General features: G+C 40.7%; 1 protein-coding gene across 1 annotated transcript in view; it reads left to right on the top strand.

Moving 5' to 3' along the window:
• The window catches only part of LOC124798491 (protein retinal degeneration B), a 565,476-nt gene that overhangs the window by 449,581 nt on the left and 95,480 nt on the right, over nucleotides 1–20,415 (top strand). The window contains 2 exon segments of the mRNA XM_047261931.1: nucleotides 5,202–5,317; nucleotides 8,003–8,173. Of these exon segments, the coding sequence (XP_047117887.1) occupies nucleotides 5,202–5,317; nucleotides 8,003–8,173 (287 nt within the window).

The raw sequence follows: 20,415 nt of genomic DNA on the forward strand, positions 1-20,415 counted from the left end.
TGAGGAATGTTAACAACGAGTACATTTGTATGTAATAGGTTGTTTAAGCATTCCTTCATTTCTTTTGCAAACCCTTTTGTTTCATTCCTATATATATATCGTTTGAACCACCTAGAAGCACGACATAATCACAATTACTTAAGTGAGATACATCAGTAGAGTTTGTTAGTTTATTTACCTCACAAAACTGTGCTCCTGGCTTCACAAAACCTGTTGCCATTAAATTACATTTATCTTTCAATAGTGCTGAAATTCCACGTCCATGACTGTCACCAAGCACATACATTTTTTTGTTTATCACAGTTTTGGGGCTAGAAGGTTTTGAAACATGTTTTTGCTGTGTAGATATATTCTGTTTTTGCACATTCAGTAACCTTTTTTGATAACTATGAACCTGTGTTAACTTTGCGGTCTTGGGAGCATATTTATTGTATGCAGCAGAAGTTTTTTTTTCACAATGACCACCGTTTTGTAGTAGGATATCGAATTTGTTTTTTTTTTTTTTGAGCTATTACTGAAGAAGAAACACTATTTACAATATCTGCACACTTTATTTTACACGGACTCTGTTGTGTAGGTTCCACATTTTGCTTAATAACAGGCTTTTCTTTCAGATGGTGCACGATTTGATCTTTTGTAGATAGGCCTACCATTTTTTGGAGCACGGCAGGAGAATTTATTACTAAAGAAGACGAAATGATTGCGCTATGGTTTGCATTACCGGTACACCCAGAATGTGTTGGAAAACTTGAAATGGCGACGGAATCATCGGTTACTGTGTACACTTTATTTCTGTCCAATTCACTTACGCCCTGCTCGGCGGTTTTTAGTTTTCCATGATCATTTTCAAGACATTCGAGTCTATCAGCTAACTCTCTGTTTTCTGCCAAGGATCTGCGCACAATTTCTTGCAATGAATTAATAGTTTCAACTAGTTTTGCTTTGTCAGGATGGACTTCACATGTTACACACTTACATTTTGATTTGGATGATTTTTCACTGCAGGTTTTTTGCGTGGCACTAGACTTGAAACTTTGCAAAGCACTTTTGTTGATCATCTTCTTGCTATTGATGCCAGATAACATTTGAAAATTCGAAATAACTGGAGGCACAAATTCACTAAACTTCTCAATCCAATCGTTGTCAATTCTCTCTGTCTGTCTCTATAGTAGACAAAAACAGTTGACAAGGTATCTAAAAATTTGGACCAGTTAACTGTTTTAGAAGATTTCAAAAATGGCTATAGCTTAAGAGTTGAATATTATTCATGATGTAAGAGGCAGAATAAAGTGTCTGGGCTGAAAATTACTCAAATTGAAAGAATAAAAGTTTATCTGAGGAACTGGAAGGATCATTTTCTCGGAGACAGCCACCACCCTGTAAGTAAGCAGTCATGTTCATATATAAGAATAAACTGCAAACAAAGTAACTGTCTCCTTTCATGTTATTCTAGTATATCTTAAGTGTTAATGATATTATGAGAAGGTAAGTTACTACTCGCCATATAGTGCGACTCAGCATCTCCGCTACATGGTGAGTAGCAGCTTTGCTTCTCATAATATCATTAACACTTAAGATATCCTGGCTTTTACATTGTTTGATTAAGTGTTGATGAGACCTATTACAGTAGTGCTTGAAGGAACATATCAGTATTTGTGAATTTTTTAACATACTTAGATACAGGAAATAGTCACCAACAATCCAAATGGTAAAAGTAAAATGTTAACGTTAAAGATGTATAGGAAACTCATTAATGTGACACTGAATTATAATAAATTCTGTTGAGAAAAGAACAGTGGTAAAGGTACATATACAACAGAACAAAGCTCATTGAGTGTTGGGTAGGGCAAGAGAAAATGGCAGCATCACTAGTCTAACATAAAAGGTGAGTGTACTGGAAATTTCTGACTACTGAATGTCCTGTATCTAAACAACATGATAATGTAAAAAGACAAAAAATAAGCATATTCTGTAGGAGTTCCAAACTGAAAACCTTGTGAGTTACATGCTTGGTGAGATGCAACAACACAGACTGTTGCTGTTGTTGTGGTGCTGGTCTTCAGTCCAGAGACTGGTTTCATGCAGCATTCCATGGTGCTCTATCCTGTGCAAGCTTCTTCATCTCCGAGTAATTAATACAATCTACCTACATCTGCTTAGTATATTCATCTCTTGGTCTCCCTCTACAATTTTTACCCTCTGCACTTACCTCCAATACTAAACTGATGATCCCTTGATGCCTCAGAACGTGTCCTACCAATCAATCCTTTCTTCTAGGCAAATTATGCCACAAATTCTTCTTCTACCCAATTCTGTTCAATACCTTTTCATTAGCTACGTGATCTACCCATCTAAACTTCAGCATTCTTCTGTAGCACCACATTTCAAAAGCTTGTATTTTCTTTTTGTCTTACATACATGGCTACACTCCATACAAATACTTTCAGGCAAGACTTGCTGACTTTTCAATATATACTTGATGTTAACAAATTCCTCTTCTTCAGAAACGCTTTCCTTGCCATAGCCAGTCTACATTTAATATCCTTTCTAGTTCAACCATCATCAGTTATTTTGCCCCCTAAATAGCAAAACTCATGTACTACTTTAAATGTCTTATTTACTAATATAATTCCCTCAGCACCACCTGATTTAATTCAACTACATTCCATTATCCTCATTTTGCTTTTGTTGCTGTTCATCTTATATCCTTATTTCAAGACACTGTCCATTCTGCCACCGTCAGAATTTGAATGAGAGTATTCCAGTCAACATTGTCAAAAGCTTTCTCTAAGTCTATGAATGCTAGAAACGTAGGTTTGCCTTTCCTTAGTCTATTTTCTAAGATAATTCATAGGGTTAGTATTGCCTCACATGTTCCTATATTTCTACGGAATCCAAACTGATGTTCCCCATTGTCGGCTTCTAACAGTTTTTCCATTCGTCTGTAAAGAATTTGTGTCAGTACTTTGCAGTTGTGACTTATTAAACTGATAGTTTGATAATTTTCACACTTGTTAACACCTGCTTTCTTTGTGATTGGAATTATTATATTCTTCTTTAAGTCTGAGGGTATTTTGCCTGTTTCATACATCTTGCTCACCGGATGGTAGACTTTTGCTCTCAGTAGTTCTAATGGAATGTTGCCTACTTCTGGGGCCTTGTTTCGACTTAGGTCTTTCAGTGTTCTATCAAATTCTTCATGCAGTATCATATCTCCCATTTCACTTCATCTACATCCTCTTCCATTTCCATAATATTGCCCTCAAGTACATTGCCGTTGTATAGATCCTCCATATACTCCGTCCACCTTTCTTTCCCTTCTTTGCTTAGAACTGGTTTTCCATCTGAGCTCTTAATATTCATAAGGTGATTCTCTTTTCATCAAAGGTCTCTTTAATTTTCCTGTGGGCAGTATCTATGTTACCCCTAGTGATATATGCTTCTACATACTTACATTTGTCCTCTAGCCATCCCCACTTAGCCATATTGCACTTGGCTTCCTGTCGATCTCATTTTTGAGACGTTTGTATATCTTTTAACCTGCTTCATTTACTGCATTTTATTTTTTCTTCATTCATCAATTAAATTCAATATCTCTCATGTTACCCAAGGATTTCTTCTAGCCCTTGTCTTTTTACCTACTTGGTCCTCTGTTGCCTTCACTATTTCATCCTTCAAAGCTACCCATTGTTCTTCTACTGTATTTCTTTCCCCTGCTCTTGCCCATTGTTCCCTAATGCTCTCTCTAAAACTCTCTAAAACCTCTGGTTCTTTCAGCTTGTCCAGATCCCACCTTTTTGCAGTTTCTTCAGTTATAATCTACAGTACATAACCAATAAATTGTGGTCAGAGTCCACATCTGCACCTGGAAATGTCTTACAGTTTTAAACCTGGTTGCTAAATCTCATCATTATATAATATATCTGAAACCTTCCAGTGTCTCCAGGCCTCTACCACATATACAACCTTCTTTCATGATTCTTAAATACAACCTTCTTTCATGATTCTTAAGCTAAGTGTTAGCTATGATTGTTATGCTCTGTCCATGACAGGAAAACACAAAAGCTGTGCATGAGACAGGGTGTGTGCATGCCTGATACTATTTTATTTATGAACGTCCCATTATATAAACCAGTTGATTCCACTCAACAGTGTGTCAACTCTGCTGGAAGCTGTGTCAGTGTAGTTTTTGCCACTTCTGTCATCATTGCTGCTAAAATTGTCACTATCACTGCTATAGTGCTATTTCATTTTCCCAGATAGATCTTGTTTTGCAGCTTTTCTGTTGATAAGTATACTTGCTGATGATTATTGTCAAATGTTTTCTTTCCTGTAGACTGCAGTTTGGCCCAGCTCTTTATCTTCTCTTCTCTTCCCTCAAACCACTGCTGAAGTGTGCCATCCAATAAAAATACACATTTGCTAAATGCATTATGTCCTCCCAACTATTGCATTTGGCAACTTAGTAGAATCCCTTCCGCCCTGTCAGCGAATCCTGACCAGTGTCTCCAGAAAACACTCATGGATACCTGATGTGCACTGACTTACTGTTGTTTAGGAGCCTATTGAGTTCCTGGATATTCGGTCCATGGGAATTATGCACTGCTAGCATTTCAGTTTCTGTCTGTGTAGGCAACAGCTTTTACACTACCTGATTGGAGCCATGATAATGTAGATCTTCTGAAGTACCCAGTATCTCTGAGAAACAATGTCAGGTTGTAACCAGAACGAATTGCAAATGCAGGAGCAGGATTGTCAATAGAATACAACAGAGCATGTTTATTATGAACACAGACGTACAGCCAGAACAGATCAAACGGAACTGATCCCCTGGATGGAGTATGCTACTATTTGTGCAAAAATCAAATATTCCAGAATATACAAGCATAAGAAATTTTGAGATCCTTCCAGGAATGTAATTATTAAATGACCAATAACTGCCGGTAGTTGGGGTTGAACACACACATACGGCATGCAAGCCAATGACACCAACTGCTACATCACACTGAGTGCAGCTCAGTTCTTGACAAATGAAGTACATGCAGCACTGTGCTATTCTGATTAAGGAAATTGTATTTCATATGACACTTCCATGGTTCAATCAAAATGAAATTGTGGTAGTTAGCTTGTCAATTCATTCCTGCTTTGGTGAAAGTATAAACTGTCGTATTGATCTCTGTGTGTTTTTTCATTGTTTCCAGTGAGCATTCTCATCACTGCAAACTAGACTTTGAAGTCAGTGATTTTTTCATGTTTGGAAGTCCCCTGGCACTGGTTCTTGCATACAGAAAAATTTCTTCATCTGATGATAAAAACAGTAAGTACTCTCCTGACAATTAACATAATAGTGCAATACCTGAAAATGTTATTTAAATGAATGTGGTTCTTTAGTTTAAAAAAATCATTTCTAATAAGTCACAAAAATATGCCAATAAGATATACTTTTTATGTTTCGCCTATATGATACTGTAGATTTACGAAAATTGGGCCTCTGTGGATTTCCTGATACAGAATGTATTTTACTATGTTTTGTCCCTTCCCCCCCCCCCCCCCAACCCCCCCCCCCCCCCCTCCCACAAAAAAAGGTAATAAATAGAGCAACTCTTTCATTCTACAGCTGATTTTGCACTGTTGTGAAGTTGTACAAAAAATTAAATTTGCATTGAGGACTGGGGGTGAAATCAGGAATGAGGACTTTCACAGGTAATTCTCTGACACACATCTGACGACCAGCCTTTACTGCTTCAGAAAGTTGTAGTTTAAATCTGTGATTGCATGACATGAATCATGCCTGAATAACTCAGGTGACAAGGGCATTGCTACACAAAACAAGATTCCGGGTTCGAGTGTCTGGCACAGAGACACACAGTTTTAATCTCTCAATATGTTTCAGGTGATACCACAGCTTATAACAGTTAACAACAAACACACAGCCAATTAACCTTTCGCATATATCTTTATAGTTGAACAATAAACACACACACACACACACACACACACACACACACACACACACACACACACACACACACACACACACACACTCCCTCTCTCTCCCTCTCCAGTTGCTTAATGAAAGTTAAAAAATAAGGGGTAAATTAAGACACTCACATTATTTTCCCACATAACCTCAATAATAGTTTTATACATTTTCAGTCATAAAGTAGAAATGGAGCTATTGCTTGAACGGAATCTTTCATTGGTACAATTTTGCGTAGTAACCACTACTGCTTAGTTGTTTTTCGAAAAAGTTTTAGGATAGCAGCTGGTGGTATGCATTCTGTTGGCAGTTGCATAGAAGACAGTCTTGGGCTCTAGACTGATTTGAGAGAGGCAGGAGGGGAGGAGTTCAGTGCTGATAATGGCTAGTGAACATTAATACTAAGGTTATCAGCCTCTGCCCTACTTTAAATTTTTAAAGTAAAGGAAATTTCTAATTCTAGGTTTAATGCACTTAAACCTTTCACTGCTGTGGGTGTGTATACATGTGCTGCTACGTCGTATCCCATGTGGTGTGGGCATGTGTACATGCATCCGATTTCCTGAGCCACTGACACCTCACTGCTGCAAAGTTACTTCCATATATTGGTGAATAAAAAGTTTTGAGTACTTACTGTACTTCACATGTGCCTCAATGTGTGCTTCATTTGGGGAAGGGGGAAACCCTCTTGAATCATGTATCAGATATGAGTGACTGCCCTTCAGATATAAAACCCAATAACTCAAGAATGAAATTAGATATCATTCTGTTCTGAATTTTAAATAAAATTTTGATGTCTTATCTATATTTCATTCACTACAATGTATGAGCTAAAAATCGACCAAATACAAAGTTTACCCAGTGTGTTTCTATCTCTGCAAACTCTTTACAGTTGGAGGCAATGTTTTACTTAATTTGATGCAATTTAGTAAGTATGATGGATAACAGAAAGAAATTCAGTTCCTTATCAAGTGAAGATAATAGACTGGAAGGTCATATTGGTCAGAATGCTGTCTCTCAGAGCAGGCACCAGAATTTGTGAGAGCAATACAGTGATAACAAAAGCCACCTCAGCACAGACTGCAGAGAGCATATCTCAAGCAGTGGAAGGATTGATAGTGGCATTTTTGCTAACTGAATACTACTGCTGTTTTGCTGTTGATATATTTGGGTTAAGCAAAGTATCTCAAAAGTGAGAGTAGGGCACCTCACAGGTCATGATTTTTAAGTTATGTCAGTTACCACAAGAAGTCTTGTTGTGCTATGGATGGGACACAATGGGACACTATAAATTAATATTATCCATTTTATTCCATAATCATTGAGATATCTTTTCTTTTACAAACAATGCATGAGTGAAGAACAAATTGATTAGTTTAAATCTGAAGCCTTGTTATATGAGAGGCAAGGGTAACGAAGTGTTTTCCTTTGCAACCAGTTCCTAAATGATTGTTTGTTTTTCAGATGAAAGCACACACATTTATTAATTAAAGGACAGCAAAAGATGCATTCCCTTGGATCAAGTGCTTTTTTAGCTCAAAAAGTAGGAACAAAAAAGAATTTCTGGGTTTAAGATAAATGTCGCTCAACTTTAAGACAACATTGTAGAGTATGATAAAGTTTTTAATGTATACATTTTTTTAAGTCCCACTCGCATATTGTCCAGTTTATTCTTCCACCTATTTTCTCTATTTTTATGGATGGAGGCTCCTGCTAACCTGGTAAGTATTTCTTTTGTTTTTATTTTAATGTACTTTCATGTAGGAAATCTCTTATGGAAACTCTAAAGTTTTGTTTGTAATACAGCACTTATGTATAAGCTTGCTATGCTCACTAATAAATCTCTCTCTCTCTCTCTCTCTCTCTCTCTCTCTCTCTCTCTCTCTCTCTCTCTCTCTCTCTGTGTGTGTGTGTGTGTGTGTGTGTGTGTGTGTGTGTGTGTGTGTGTGTGTGCGCGCGCGTGTGTGTGCGTGTGTGTGTGTGTGGTTTCACCCTGGTATAGCAAATACTGCTTTGTTACAGGCCCTATACCAAAGCCCATGGTGCAGCAGATTTACAATCTCTTTCATCCCACTGATCCAGTAGCAGCAAGGCTTGAACCTTTACTGTCAGCAAGGTTCTCTATGCTGCCTCCTGTAAACGTTGCCAGGTACCAGAAATATCCATTGGGAAATGGGCAGCCATATCATCTCTGTAAGTAGTATGCCTCGAGTGAGAAATAAAACCCTAGAGTTATAGTTACAGTAGTGTAAAAAGCATGCGAAATATCATGTAATAATAACTCCTTAGTATGATTCTGCAATGATGCATGACACATAATATAATCATAATATATGCACTGTTTCAGATTTCTCTTTATGTTAAGGCATTTTTTGAAATCTTTGGCTATTAGATGCCTCATGCAGATTCCTTAGTATACCTCAGATTTATATCCTATATTTATATCTTTTGTAGAGTTTTCCTGTATGATCAGCACAAGAGTATTATTTCAACAGTATTAAAGGGATATTTAAGCAAGAGTACAACTCATATTACATGAAATAGTAGTGGAAAACTGTTAAATGATATTTAGTCCCTGTTGACAGCATACACTATTAAAAACCATTGAAACTGTCCACTTATTAATTTTAATTTTTTAAGCAGAAGTGTAGTCAGCAGTTCTGGCTGACCGTCACTGTATTAACTTTGTATGTAGCTTGATACTTTAAAATTAGGAACTCATTTATTATGGGTTACAACTCTCACCTTCAGATTAACATAAGCACACACATAAGCTTTGTCTACATCTATACTCCACAAGCACCTTACCTCTGTTGTTGTTGTTGTGGTCTTCAGTGCTGAGACTGGTTTGATGCAGCTCTCACCTTACCTCTATCTCTACATAAATACTCTACATGCCACCTGACGGTGTGTGGTGGATGATACTTCTGGTGCCACTGACTGACTCTCCCTTCCCTGATTGTTGGCAAGCCTCTGTATTGGCTATAATTTCTCAAGTTTTCTCGTCATAGTCATTTTATGAGATGTACATGAGAGTATGTATTATTTTGTCCACCTCCTCCTGGAAAGTACTGTCTCAAAATTTCAGTAGTACACCTCTCCTTGATGCACAATGAATCTCTTTAGTGTCTGCCACTGGAGTTTGTTGAGGACCTGTGTAATGCTGTCACGCTGACCAAACAGTCACGAGATCAAACACACTGCTCTTTGTTGGCTTTCCTTTGTCTCTCCCATAAGTCCTACATGGTAATGGTCCCAGATCAGTTCTCAGAATCGGTCAAACAAGTGTCTTGTAAGCCACTTTTTTCATGGATGTCTTACATTTCCTTAAGATTCTTCCTATGAATCTCAGCATGTCATTTGTTTTTTGTATTTGTTTTATGTGCTTATTCAACTTAAGGTCACTGCTCATGGTTACTCCTTGATATTTTACAGTAGATACTGTTTCCAGCAATTTGTCATCAATAGCGTAATTATACAAGAGTGTGTTTCTTTTCCTATGTATGTGCTATATGTTACATTTAGGTATGTTCAGGGTCAACTGACATGGCCTGCGCCATTCATCAATCTTTTATAGGTTGTTCTGCAAATTGAATCTGTCTTCTGGTGTTGCTACTTTCTTATAGACAACCTCATTGTTCACTGTTAGTCTTAAAGAGCTTCCAACACTAACTAGAACATTTCTATACACTGTAAATAGTAATGGTCCTATCACACTTTCTTGGAGGCTTCAGAAATTACCTTTACATTTGTTGATTACGTTTCATTAAAAGTGACATATTGAGATCTATCTGCAAGGAAGTCTTGGATCCAGTCACAAACCTGAAGCAATACTCAGTAAGCTCATCCATTGTCACTAAATGGCAGGAACATGACATCAACCTGAGTGCCATTGTATACAGTGCTATTGATCTTGTCCAGAACAGAGCAAGATCTCTGTGTGTGGAATCTGTTGGTTTTTATAGAGGAGATTTACATTCTCCAGATACACCATATGTTTTGAGCATAAAACGTGTTCCGTAATTCTAAAACAGATTGATGTCAAAGATATAGGCCTATAATTATGTGCATCTGTCCTACGGCCCTTCTTGAAAATGAGAATGACCTGCATTTTTTTTTTTTTTTTTTTTTTTTTTTTTTTTTTTTTTTTTTTTTTTTTTTCAAGTCACCAGATACTCTTTGTTGTGCGAGCAAACTACAATAAACTTTTGCTAGAAGGGGAGCAAGTTCTTTTGCATAATCTTTGTAGGGTCTTACAGGTATCTCATCTGCTTCTGATGCATTTCCACTACTAAGTGACTGTAATTGTTTTCCTATTCTGCAGTCTGTTATCTCAATGTCAGCTTTATGACATTCATACAGTAACTGAAAGGAGGGACCGCATTATGATCTTCTGTGATGAAACAATTTCGGGAGACTGAACTCAGTATTTCAGCCTTCTCTCTGGTATCTTCTGTTTCCATGCAGTTGTGGTTACTGATTGACTGAGTTGATTATTTCAGATCATTTTCTAAGTTTAGGTGATACCAAAACTTCTTAGTGTTTTTAGTCAGATTATTTGATAAATTTTACTTTAAAAGTTAACTAATTTTATAAATGTAGATCTCTTTGTTGCTAGGCAGTCTTATACATTACCCTCAAGGGTTGGTTCTCTAGGTATCTGCTAAAAGTAATTTTTGTACAAGACATTGAGATTAATGTCACACACATCCCTGTCTCTGGCAGCAGTTTTAATTGCATACCCCTCCCACTATATCTCTGGCAAGTAGAAGTCGCCTCATATTACAACAGCATGATCAGGAAAGTTATTAACAATATCCTGCAAATTCTCCCTGAAGCCAGGCAGTCTGTAAAAGAACTGAATACCATTTTTGACCAACCTTTGATGGTTAACTTCACTCAGATTAATTCGCATTTGGAATCTGTGATAACCTTGCTAGATATTATTGAATTCTTTACTGCAATAAATGTGACACAACCATTGGTGAATAGCCTATCCTTACACTAATTACTCAAATCTGAAATTTAGATTTTATTGTTATTCACTACTTTTGACCTTCACTGAGCAGTACTAATTCTGGGACCTTTCCTCGGATGATTCTGGGACCTTTCCTCGGATGATTCTGGGACCTTTCCTCAGATGATCCTGCAGTTCAGTAATATCATATTACCTTTTCTATATCCAATTTGTGAGGATGAGCATTCTCTGAGAACATTGTGGCTGATGCATATTTGATTTATGTAGGCAGTTCATCTCTGATCACAATGGGTGTTTCTCTAACCTTAAAAAGGCCCATTTGCACACCACATGTGCTCTACTACACTAGTAGCCTCTCTCTGTGTGAAGAGCACACCTGACCTATTAAGGGAAACCCTAAGACTCTCCATCATCATCATCATCATCATCATCATCATCATCTTGGACAGTTTCCAGCCACTGGCTGGGTCTGTCGGGAACACAAGCCTCTCCATCGTGTTCTGTCTTTCCACCATTCCCCCTCTTCCGCCTTCGTCCAGTTCTCTCCTCTTCTTGTCACACATTCCTTCACTCCCTTCACCCATCTATCTCTTGGTCTTCCTCTGGGCCTCTTCCCCTCCAGTTGCAAATCAAACATCCTCTTTGGAATTCTTCCCTCATCCATTCTCTTCATGTGTCCATACCACTGCAGTCTTGATTTTTCTATCCTGTCCTGTACTGGTTCCTCCTTTAGTCTTTCCCTCACATACACATTTCGCAATCTGTCTCATCTTGTTACACTCAACCTGCTCCTCTGGAACTTCATTTCACTAGCCTGTATTGTACTTTTGTCGCTTTTGTGCATTACCCATGTCTCACTTCCGTATGCCATTATGGGGACAAAGTAGGTTCGGTATATAATTCCCTTGGATTTCTGTGGCACCTCCTTGCTCCAAATAAGCCCCCTAATGCATTTGTAGAACTGCCCTGCTTTTCTGCACCTTTCATTAATTTCCATTGCGTTTCCCCCCTTACTTTCAATCATGCTTCCCAGGTACTTGAAGTTCTCTATCACTTGTAGTTTTTCCCCTCCACAAGTTATATCCACATTTGGCCTATTCTTCTTCCTTGTTGTGACAATTATTTCACTTTTCTTTGCAGAGAAATGCATTCCATATTGAGCTGCCGTTGCCTCCTATGCATCTAACTGCTCTTGCACCACCTCCTCGCAATTTCCCCATAACATTAGGTCATCGGCAAAAAGCACTGCTTTCATTTTATGATCTCCAATTGCATCTGATACTTGCTGTAGGATTTCATCCATAACAATAATAAACAATAAAGGCGAAAGTGCACTTCCCTGTCGCAGCCCATTTTCCAGCTTGAACCATGCAGTACGTTCCCTCCCCACTTTCACACAACTCTCACTTCCCTCATACATTTTTCTGACTTTTCGTGCTATCTCTTCATCTATCCCTTTTGCATTCAGCACATCCCAGAGCTTGTCCCTACAGATACTGTCATACGCCTTCTCAATATCTAAAAAGGCCATGATTAAGTCCTTCCCGTATTCATAGTGCCTTTCCTGCAGTTGTCTTACCGCAAATATGAGGTCCGTTGTTGATCTTCCCGGTCTGAAACAGTACTGCTCCTCTTGCAGTCTACTTTCAATACTGCTTCTTATTCTCTTCTCCAGGATCTTTTCATAGATTTTTCCACAGTGGCATAGCAGGGTGATTCCTCTGTAGTTCTCACATCTCCTTTTATCCCCTTTCTTGAAGATCTGGACTATAATTCCTTTCTTCCAATCCTCAGGAATTCTGTTCTCCTTCCACACCACCCTCAGCACTCTGTATAGCCACTGGGGTCCTACTTCTCCTGCTGCTCGTATCATATCCACTGTTACTTCGTCCCAACCTGGTGCCTTGCCCCCTTTCATCCTCTTTATGGCTTCTTCCACTTCATTCCAAGTTAGATCAGCAAATTTCCAGCAAATTTCCCCACTATTATAATCGTCTGCTGCCTTAGGCTCTCCATCGCTGTTAGTTACCCGCTTGGTGGCATTCAACAGATCTTCAAAGTACTCCTTCCAAATCTTTTTGAGCTCATGCATTTCCTCCACAACTCTTCCATTATTATCCATGATCCTCAGGCACTCGCTTCTGTCATTCCTCTTATTTCTTACCATGGTGTAAAGTACTTTTTTGTTCCCTTCACTGTCCTCTTCTAACATTCTTGTCCTTTTTCCATCCACTTCTTCTTCTCCGCCCTTACTATGGTCTGTGCCGCTTTCTTGCTTTCCTTATATTTTACCCTAGCTTCCTCTGTTCGGGTCTGGAACCATTCTCTGAAGGCTTTGTTCTTTCGAAGTACTGCCTCTTTACATATGTTGTTCCACCATGGGGTTTCCTTACTTCTCCTCTTTGTGCTAGTTCTTCCGCACACAGTCTCAGCTGCCTCAACTAGAGCCCTCTTAAAATCTCCCCATTCTTCTTCCACTGTTCTCTGATCTTCCTTTGGCAGCTTCTTCCTGATCAGTGTCTGGTACTGGGTCCTCCGTTCATCCTCTTTCAGCATCCATGTCTTCAACCTTTTCTCCTGTATATCTGTTGCCCTCCTATCTTTTTCTCTCTCAGGGTGGCTACCAACAGCCGATGGTCACTGTCTAAGGCCTCAGATGGAATGACCTTAACATCTGTGAGGCTGCTCATCATCTGCCTATCCACTAGTACATAGTCTCCACTGTACCAAGTTATTTTGTGGCTACTTCTCTTCTTGTACCAGGAATTTGCGATCGCCAGCCCATTCCTCTTGCAGAATTCCAGCAACAATTTTCCATCTCTATTTCGGTTCCCCCAGCCCTCTGGTCCCATTATCTCCTCGAATCCTTTCCTGTCTGTGCCAACATGTGCATTGAGGTCCCCTATTATAATCTGATTACCTCCATTTAGCTGCTTTTGCATGTCATCTTCAAATTCCTCCTCCTCCTTTTTTGTACACCCCACCTGTGGGGCATATGCTTGGATGATTTCAATGCTTTTTCCTTTCACTCGTACTCTGGCTTTTATCATTCGATCATTGATACCTTCCACCTCCTCCTGGAGACCCTCTCTGACCACTATTGCCACTCCATTTCTTCCCCTCTCATTCCCTATCCAGTACAGTTTACATCCTTTACTTAGTGGTTTTTCACCAACTCCTCTCCACCTAGTCTCAGCAAGTCCCAAGATGTCCAATTTCCTCCTTTCCATCATTTTTACAATTTCTTCTAACTTCCCAGTTAGAGTCCTTACGTTTAAGGTGCCCAGTCGTAAACCATTTCGTAATCCTTTTCCATTGCTTGGTCGGTTTCCTTTAAATCCGTTCCGTGATCCGAGGCACGTTCCCTTTTTAAAAGCAGTTGATTTATCCACTACTGGCTTGCTAGGCCTATCACAGCTTCACCAGAGCCCCGTTAGCCGTCACGTTTCAGGGTTCCCATAGGGCCTTCCCAGCTACCGTAGCGGTCCTGGGGCACACGAAGTCCCCGCTGTACATCGCCCCTATAGGCAGTCCCCTACTTTGGGCCGTTGCCCATCTCCCACGACTTGGACGAGGGGTTGGACTTATGGGAGACTCTCCATCCAATAATGATATTTGAGAAATTTACATCCAATCTCATCATAGAATCATCTGACCTCTAAAAATAGTGAGCTCCAGATGAGTTGTCTGCTGAAAAAAGCTGAGGATAACCTCAGAATCCAAGTGGCAGGCCTCATTCATGTCAATGTGTGTCACAATTTGCAACCATGTTGCCTCCAGTGCGTTTGATAGCAACTGGCAGAGCCTTCTCCACATTTTGGATGAGACTGTCTACTACCCCCAGGGGAAAAAGAAAAACAACAAAGTGCACATTGTCATTCTTTCCCTCGATGCCTGCTATTTCACTCCATTACTCATCTGATGTTGGAGCTCCCAATGACTAGCATATTTACCCTTTGCACTTGTCTTGATCTGCAAGAGAATCAGCTCCTGGCCCAACAGGAGACTTATCCTTTGTTGTCTCAAAAGATTATCAACACTTGGTAGCACCTCGTACCTGTTGCTAAGGAGCCATCCATGCAGCCTGTTCCCTCCTTCACCTTCTACCCACTGATATTAGAACCCTCCAGAGTCTGCCACTCACTCTTGAGAGAAGACAGAGTGGTTGGATGTTGCGTGTTGGAAGACACAGCAACAGCCAGGTCACCTGGGGATTCCAACGGCACAAAAAGGTATCACTGGCCTTGGCACTGGTGCCCTGATATTGCTGCAGCTTTGAGCAGTAGCCAGAAGCCTGTCAACTGTGGTTGACACAGCATCCTGCTGTTTACAGATAGCAGACAATTCTCCCTGTGGCCACTCATAACGGGCATAGTCCCCAGCCATGTCATACTGTGTAAAAAAGTGAATAAGATATAAAAAATACAAGCAAAGTAGTGAGGAGTAACTGAGAAATTACAAAGAGAACCTCACAAAAGAGAGAATTATATGACTGTGGTGCTATTGTAGTTGGACTGTATGCAACATGTAAATGAGGAGATAAACAAACACTAAAATCTGCTCTGCAGAGTTCTTACTTAGTCCAAGACTACGAGACTTGCAAGCTCTTAAAACAGAAATTCTCTTCTGAAAATGGGTGTATCAATAATTACTTTTTACTAGAAACTCTGCTTACACAAAAGCTACTGTGGAAAATAAATACGCAAATTCTAAAGCACCGATCTAAACTGTCTGCTATATACTAAAATAAAATTAAATGGAGTCACATGTCATGGCACTCCTGGAAGCCAGAAGCTACCTGAGAAAGTTCCTCACTTAAAGATATGCAGTAAAATTTATGCAAAAAGATTAGAATAAGTTAGTAAACACTAGTATACAGTATAAATACACAGATACATAATTTTTAAAAATGGAGCTTTAGTTACCAGGCACACAAACAAACAAGAAATTTTAAAGTTCAGTAGACTAAAATGCACAAAGTAGATAAAACTTAGTTACTTCTAGTTATTAGAAATTAGTTAAAACTCTCAAACAAAATGCTGGGCTCTGATGTGCTGCTGACAAGGGATCTGCTGCCCAGTTTGTGGAGGGGGAGAACTTCTGATACCACTATCTTATCCCTCCCTTCCCCCTACCCACCACAATTCCCTGTTCCCTTCACAAATGGTGCATATCAGCTACAGCATCACAGAATTCCTCATTATGGTCCTTTCATGAGATATGTGGAAGAAAGTAATACATTGTCCAATTCTTCCTGAAACATACTGTCTCAGAATTTCGATACTAAACCTCCCTGTGATGCTCAATACATCTCTTGTAGCTTCTCTTACTGGAGTTTGTCCAGCCGTAATGTTCTCGCACAGGCTAGACAATGCTGTGGTGAAATGTGCTGCTCTCTCTCTCTCTCTCTCTCTCTCTTTCTCTCTCTCTCTCTTTCTCTTTCTCTTTCTCTCTCTCTCTCTCTCTCTCTCTCTCTCTCTCTCTCTCCCCCCCCCCTCCCTCTCCCTCCCCCCCCTCTCTCTCTCCCTCCCCCTCCACCCCTCCTTCCCCCCCCCCCCCTCACAACATTGGAGTAGCCATTAATGATCATGATGAAGCAACCTAATATCTTATTCCTATTAATCATATTTTTGACATGATGTGCATAAAACATATGCGTGTCTGTTCACTTTTTTAGAGAGATAGAACCACAGTTTGAACTGAGGATATTTGCAGAGGCATAATGCATTTCTGTCTTCATTTATGTTATACTCTGGTTACCAGTATGTCCAAATATTTGTGTGTGTTGACCATCAGCCACTAAACATTGAGAGTGATCCAGTAGTGAACACTCATTCCTCAAATGCCGTATTGCTTTTCTGCTTGTTTTTAAAAAATGTACACTCTATTCCTGTTTCGCAGAGTAACCACATAGACATTTATACACACACTTCAAAATATTGCAGTTGGGAAGTACTTGCCAGCCCATAACTGACACTACTGCTTTCAATTTCAAATAGTCTCTCTTGTTAATTGCAATTCTGTACTTGTTCCACCTATTCTATTCTTACTTTTCCTGTCCTGATATGAGCGATGACATTTCCATATTTTTTGGCAATTTTACCATTTTACATTGAGAATGTGTTCTGATTAATGCCAATTCAAACAAAATCTACAAATCTCTCCAAAGAGGTTTCTGTGATGGTGTGCTGTTTTGGGCTGCATCCATTTATATTACTTAAAATTTTGGATGTCAATAAAATTCTCCCATCGAAACCTCATTTCCCTCCCTCCTGCTCCTCTTCCTCTTCTCATCTTCCTTGTCCTTTTCCTTTTATTCCTCACCCATCCTCAACCTCCCATCCCTCCTTGTGCAACACACTCTGGCTTACAAATTAAAACTGTTATCACTTAGCTGAATGTAATCTTTAATATATATATATATTTAAAAACAAAGATGATGTGACTTATCATACGAAAGCGCTGGCAGGCCGATAGAAACACAAACACACACAATATACACACAAAATTCTAGCTTTCGCAACCAATGGTTGCTTCGTCAGGAAAGAGGGAAGGAGAGGGAAAGACGAAAGGATGTGGGTTTTAAGGGAGAGGGTAAGGAGTCATTCCAATCCCGGGAGCGGAAAGACTTACCTTAGAGGGAAAAAATGACAGGTATACACTCGCGCGCACACACACACACACACACACACACACACACACACACACACACACACACACACACACACACACACACACACACACATATCCATCCGCACATACACAGACACAAGCAGACATTTGTAAAGGCAAAGAGTTTGGGCAGAGATGTCAGTCGAGGCGGAAGTACAGAGGCAAAGATGTTGTTGAAAGACAGGTGAGGTATGAGCGGCGGCAACTTGAAATTAGCGGAGATTGAGGCCTGGCGGATGACGAGAAGAGAGGATATACTGAAGGGCAAGTTCCCATCTCCGGAGTTCGGATAGGTTGGTGTTGGTGGGAAGTATCCAGATAACCCGGACGGTGTAACACTGTGCCAAGATGTGCTGGCCGTGCACCAAGGCATGTTTAGCCACAGGGTGATCCTCATTACCAACAAACACTGTCTGCCTGTGTCCATTCATGCGAATGGACAGTTTGTTGCTGGTCATTCCCACATAGAAAGCTTCACAGTGTAGGCAGGTCAGTTGGTAAATCATGTGGGTGCTTTCACATGTGGCTCTGCCTTTGATGGGGTGTGTTCATTGGCTGAGTTGATGTGTAGGTGAAGGATTAGGTGGGTGAGGGCAATGGATTGTTCAGTTTGGAACTGGTATAGGGACTGATGGAAAGAAGGGTTGCAGCCAGACTTAAACTTAACACTTAAAGCTTCACACTTAAAGCTTCACACTTAAAGTTCCCATCTCTGGCTGCAACCCTTCTTTCCATCAGTCCCTATACCAGTTCCAAACTGAACAATCCATTGCCCTCACCCACCTAATCCTTCACCTACACATCAACTCAGCCAATGAACACACCCGTCAACTCCTATCCTTAATAAAAGTCCTCAATCTTTCCTCTCCCACATCCACACTGGCTGTTCAAAGCATCCTCCTACAGGCAAACCGCAAATTAGAACAGCATGCCACCCTCCACATCAAAAAATTATCCAATCTCCTGGTTTCCCACCTCCGGAAAGGCAACTCACTCACCCTTCACAACCTTTCCAGCAAACCTCAACCTCCTCTCATTGCACACAAACCCAATCTCTCCCGCCTACTCAATCTCCCACTTCCAGCTCCACTCCCTCCAAAACCTCAAAATTCCAATCAATGCAATCTGGAACCACAACACCCCAATTCAGTAGTTAACCTTTCCTCCAAACCTCTCTCCCAGTCCGGAACCTCTGTCCTATCCAAAGGCCTCACCTTCAGCCCCACTCCCAGATTCAACCAAACAGCCCTCGTCAAAGATTTACTGTCCTACACCCGTACTCTCTGCTGGAAATATCACTTTGCCACGAAGAAAAATGATCCTAATCCTACTCCTAATGATCCAACTCCCCAAGACACTATCCAAATTGAACCCTGCCTGGAACAGTTCCGTCCTCCGTCACAGCAGGACCCACTGCCTCTTCTTCAAAATCACCCTCTCCAAACCTTCCAGGAATTTCTGACTTCCAGCCTTGCTTCTCAATCCTCCTTAAAAAACCTTAATCCTACTCCCAACATCACCACTGCTGAAGCCCAAGCTATCCGTGATCTGAAGGCTGACAGATCCATCGTCATTCTTCCGGCGGACAAGGGTTCCACGACCGTGGTACTTGATCGTCGGGAGTATGTGGCTGAGGGACTGCGTCAGCTTTCAGACAACACCACATACAAAGTTTGCCAAGGTAATTCCATTCCTGATGTCCAGGCAGAGCTTCAAGGAATCCTCAGAACCTTAGGTCCCCTACAAAACCTTTCACCTGACTCCATCAACCTCCTGACTCCACCGACACCCCGCACCCCTACCTTCTTCCTAAAATTCACAAACCCAATCATCCCGGCCGCCCCATTGTAGCTGGTTACCAAGCCCCCACAGAACGTATGTCTGCCTACGTAGATCAACACCTTCAACCCATTACATGCAATCTCCCATCCTTCATCAAAGACACCAACCACTTTCTCGAACGCCTGGAATCCTTACCCAATCTATTACCCCCGGAAACCATCCTTGTAACCATTGATGCCACTTCCTTATACACAAATATTCCACACGTCCAGGGCCTCGCTGCGATGGAGCACTTCCTTTCACGCCAATCACCTGCCACCCTACCTAAAACCTCTTTCCTCATTACCTTAGCCAGCTTCATCCTGACCCACAACTTCTTCACTTTTGAAGGCCAGACATACCAACAATTAAAGGGAACAGCCATGGGTACCAGGATGGCCCCCTTGTACACCAACCTATTCATGGGTCGCTTAGAGGAAGCCTTCTTGGTTACCCAGGCCTGCCAACCCAAAGTTTGGTACAGATTTATTGATGATGACATCTTCATGATCTGGACGCACAGAGAACAACTACTCCAAAATTTCCTCTCCAACCTCATCTCCTTTGGTTCCATCAGATTCACCTGGTCCTACTCGAAATCCCATGCCACTTTCCTTAACGTTGACCTCCATCTGTCCAATGGCCAGCTTCACACGTCCGTCCACATCAAACCCACCAACAAGCAACAGTACCTCCATTATGACAGCTGCCACCCATTCCACATCAAACGGTCCCTTCCCTACAGCCTAGGTCTTTGTGGCCAACGAATCTGCTCCAGTCCGGAATCCCTGAACCCTTACACCAACAACCTGAAAACAGCTTTCACATCCCGCAACTACCCTCCCAACCTGGTACAGAAGCAAATAACCAGAGCCACTTCCTCATACCCTCAAACCCAGAACCTCCCACAGAAGAACCACAAACGTGCCCCACTTGTGACAGGATACTTTCCGGGACTGGATCA

This window comes from Schistocerca piceifrons, chromosome 1, assembly GCF_021461385.2.
Source record: "Schistocerca piceifrons isolate TAMUIC-IGC-003096 chromosome 1, iqSchPice1.1, whole genome shotgun sequence".
Classification (NCBI taxonomy): domain Eukaryota; kingdom Metazoa; phylum Arthropoda; class Insecta; order Orthoptera; family Acrididae; genus Schistocerca; species Schistocerca piceifrons.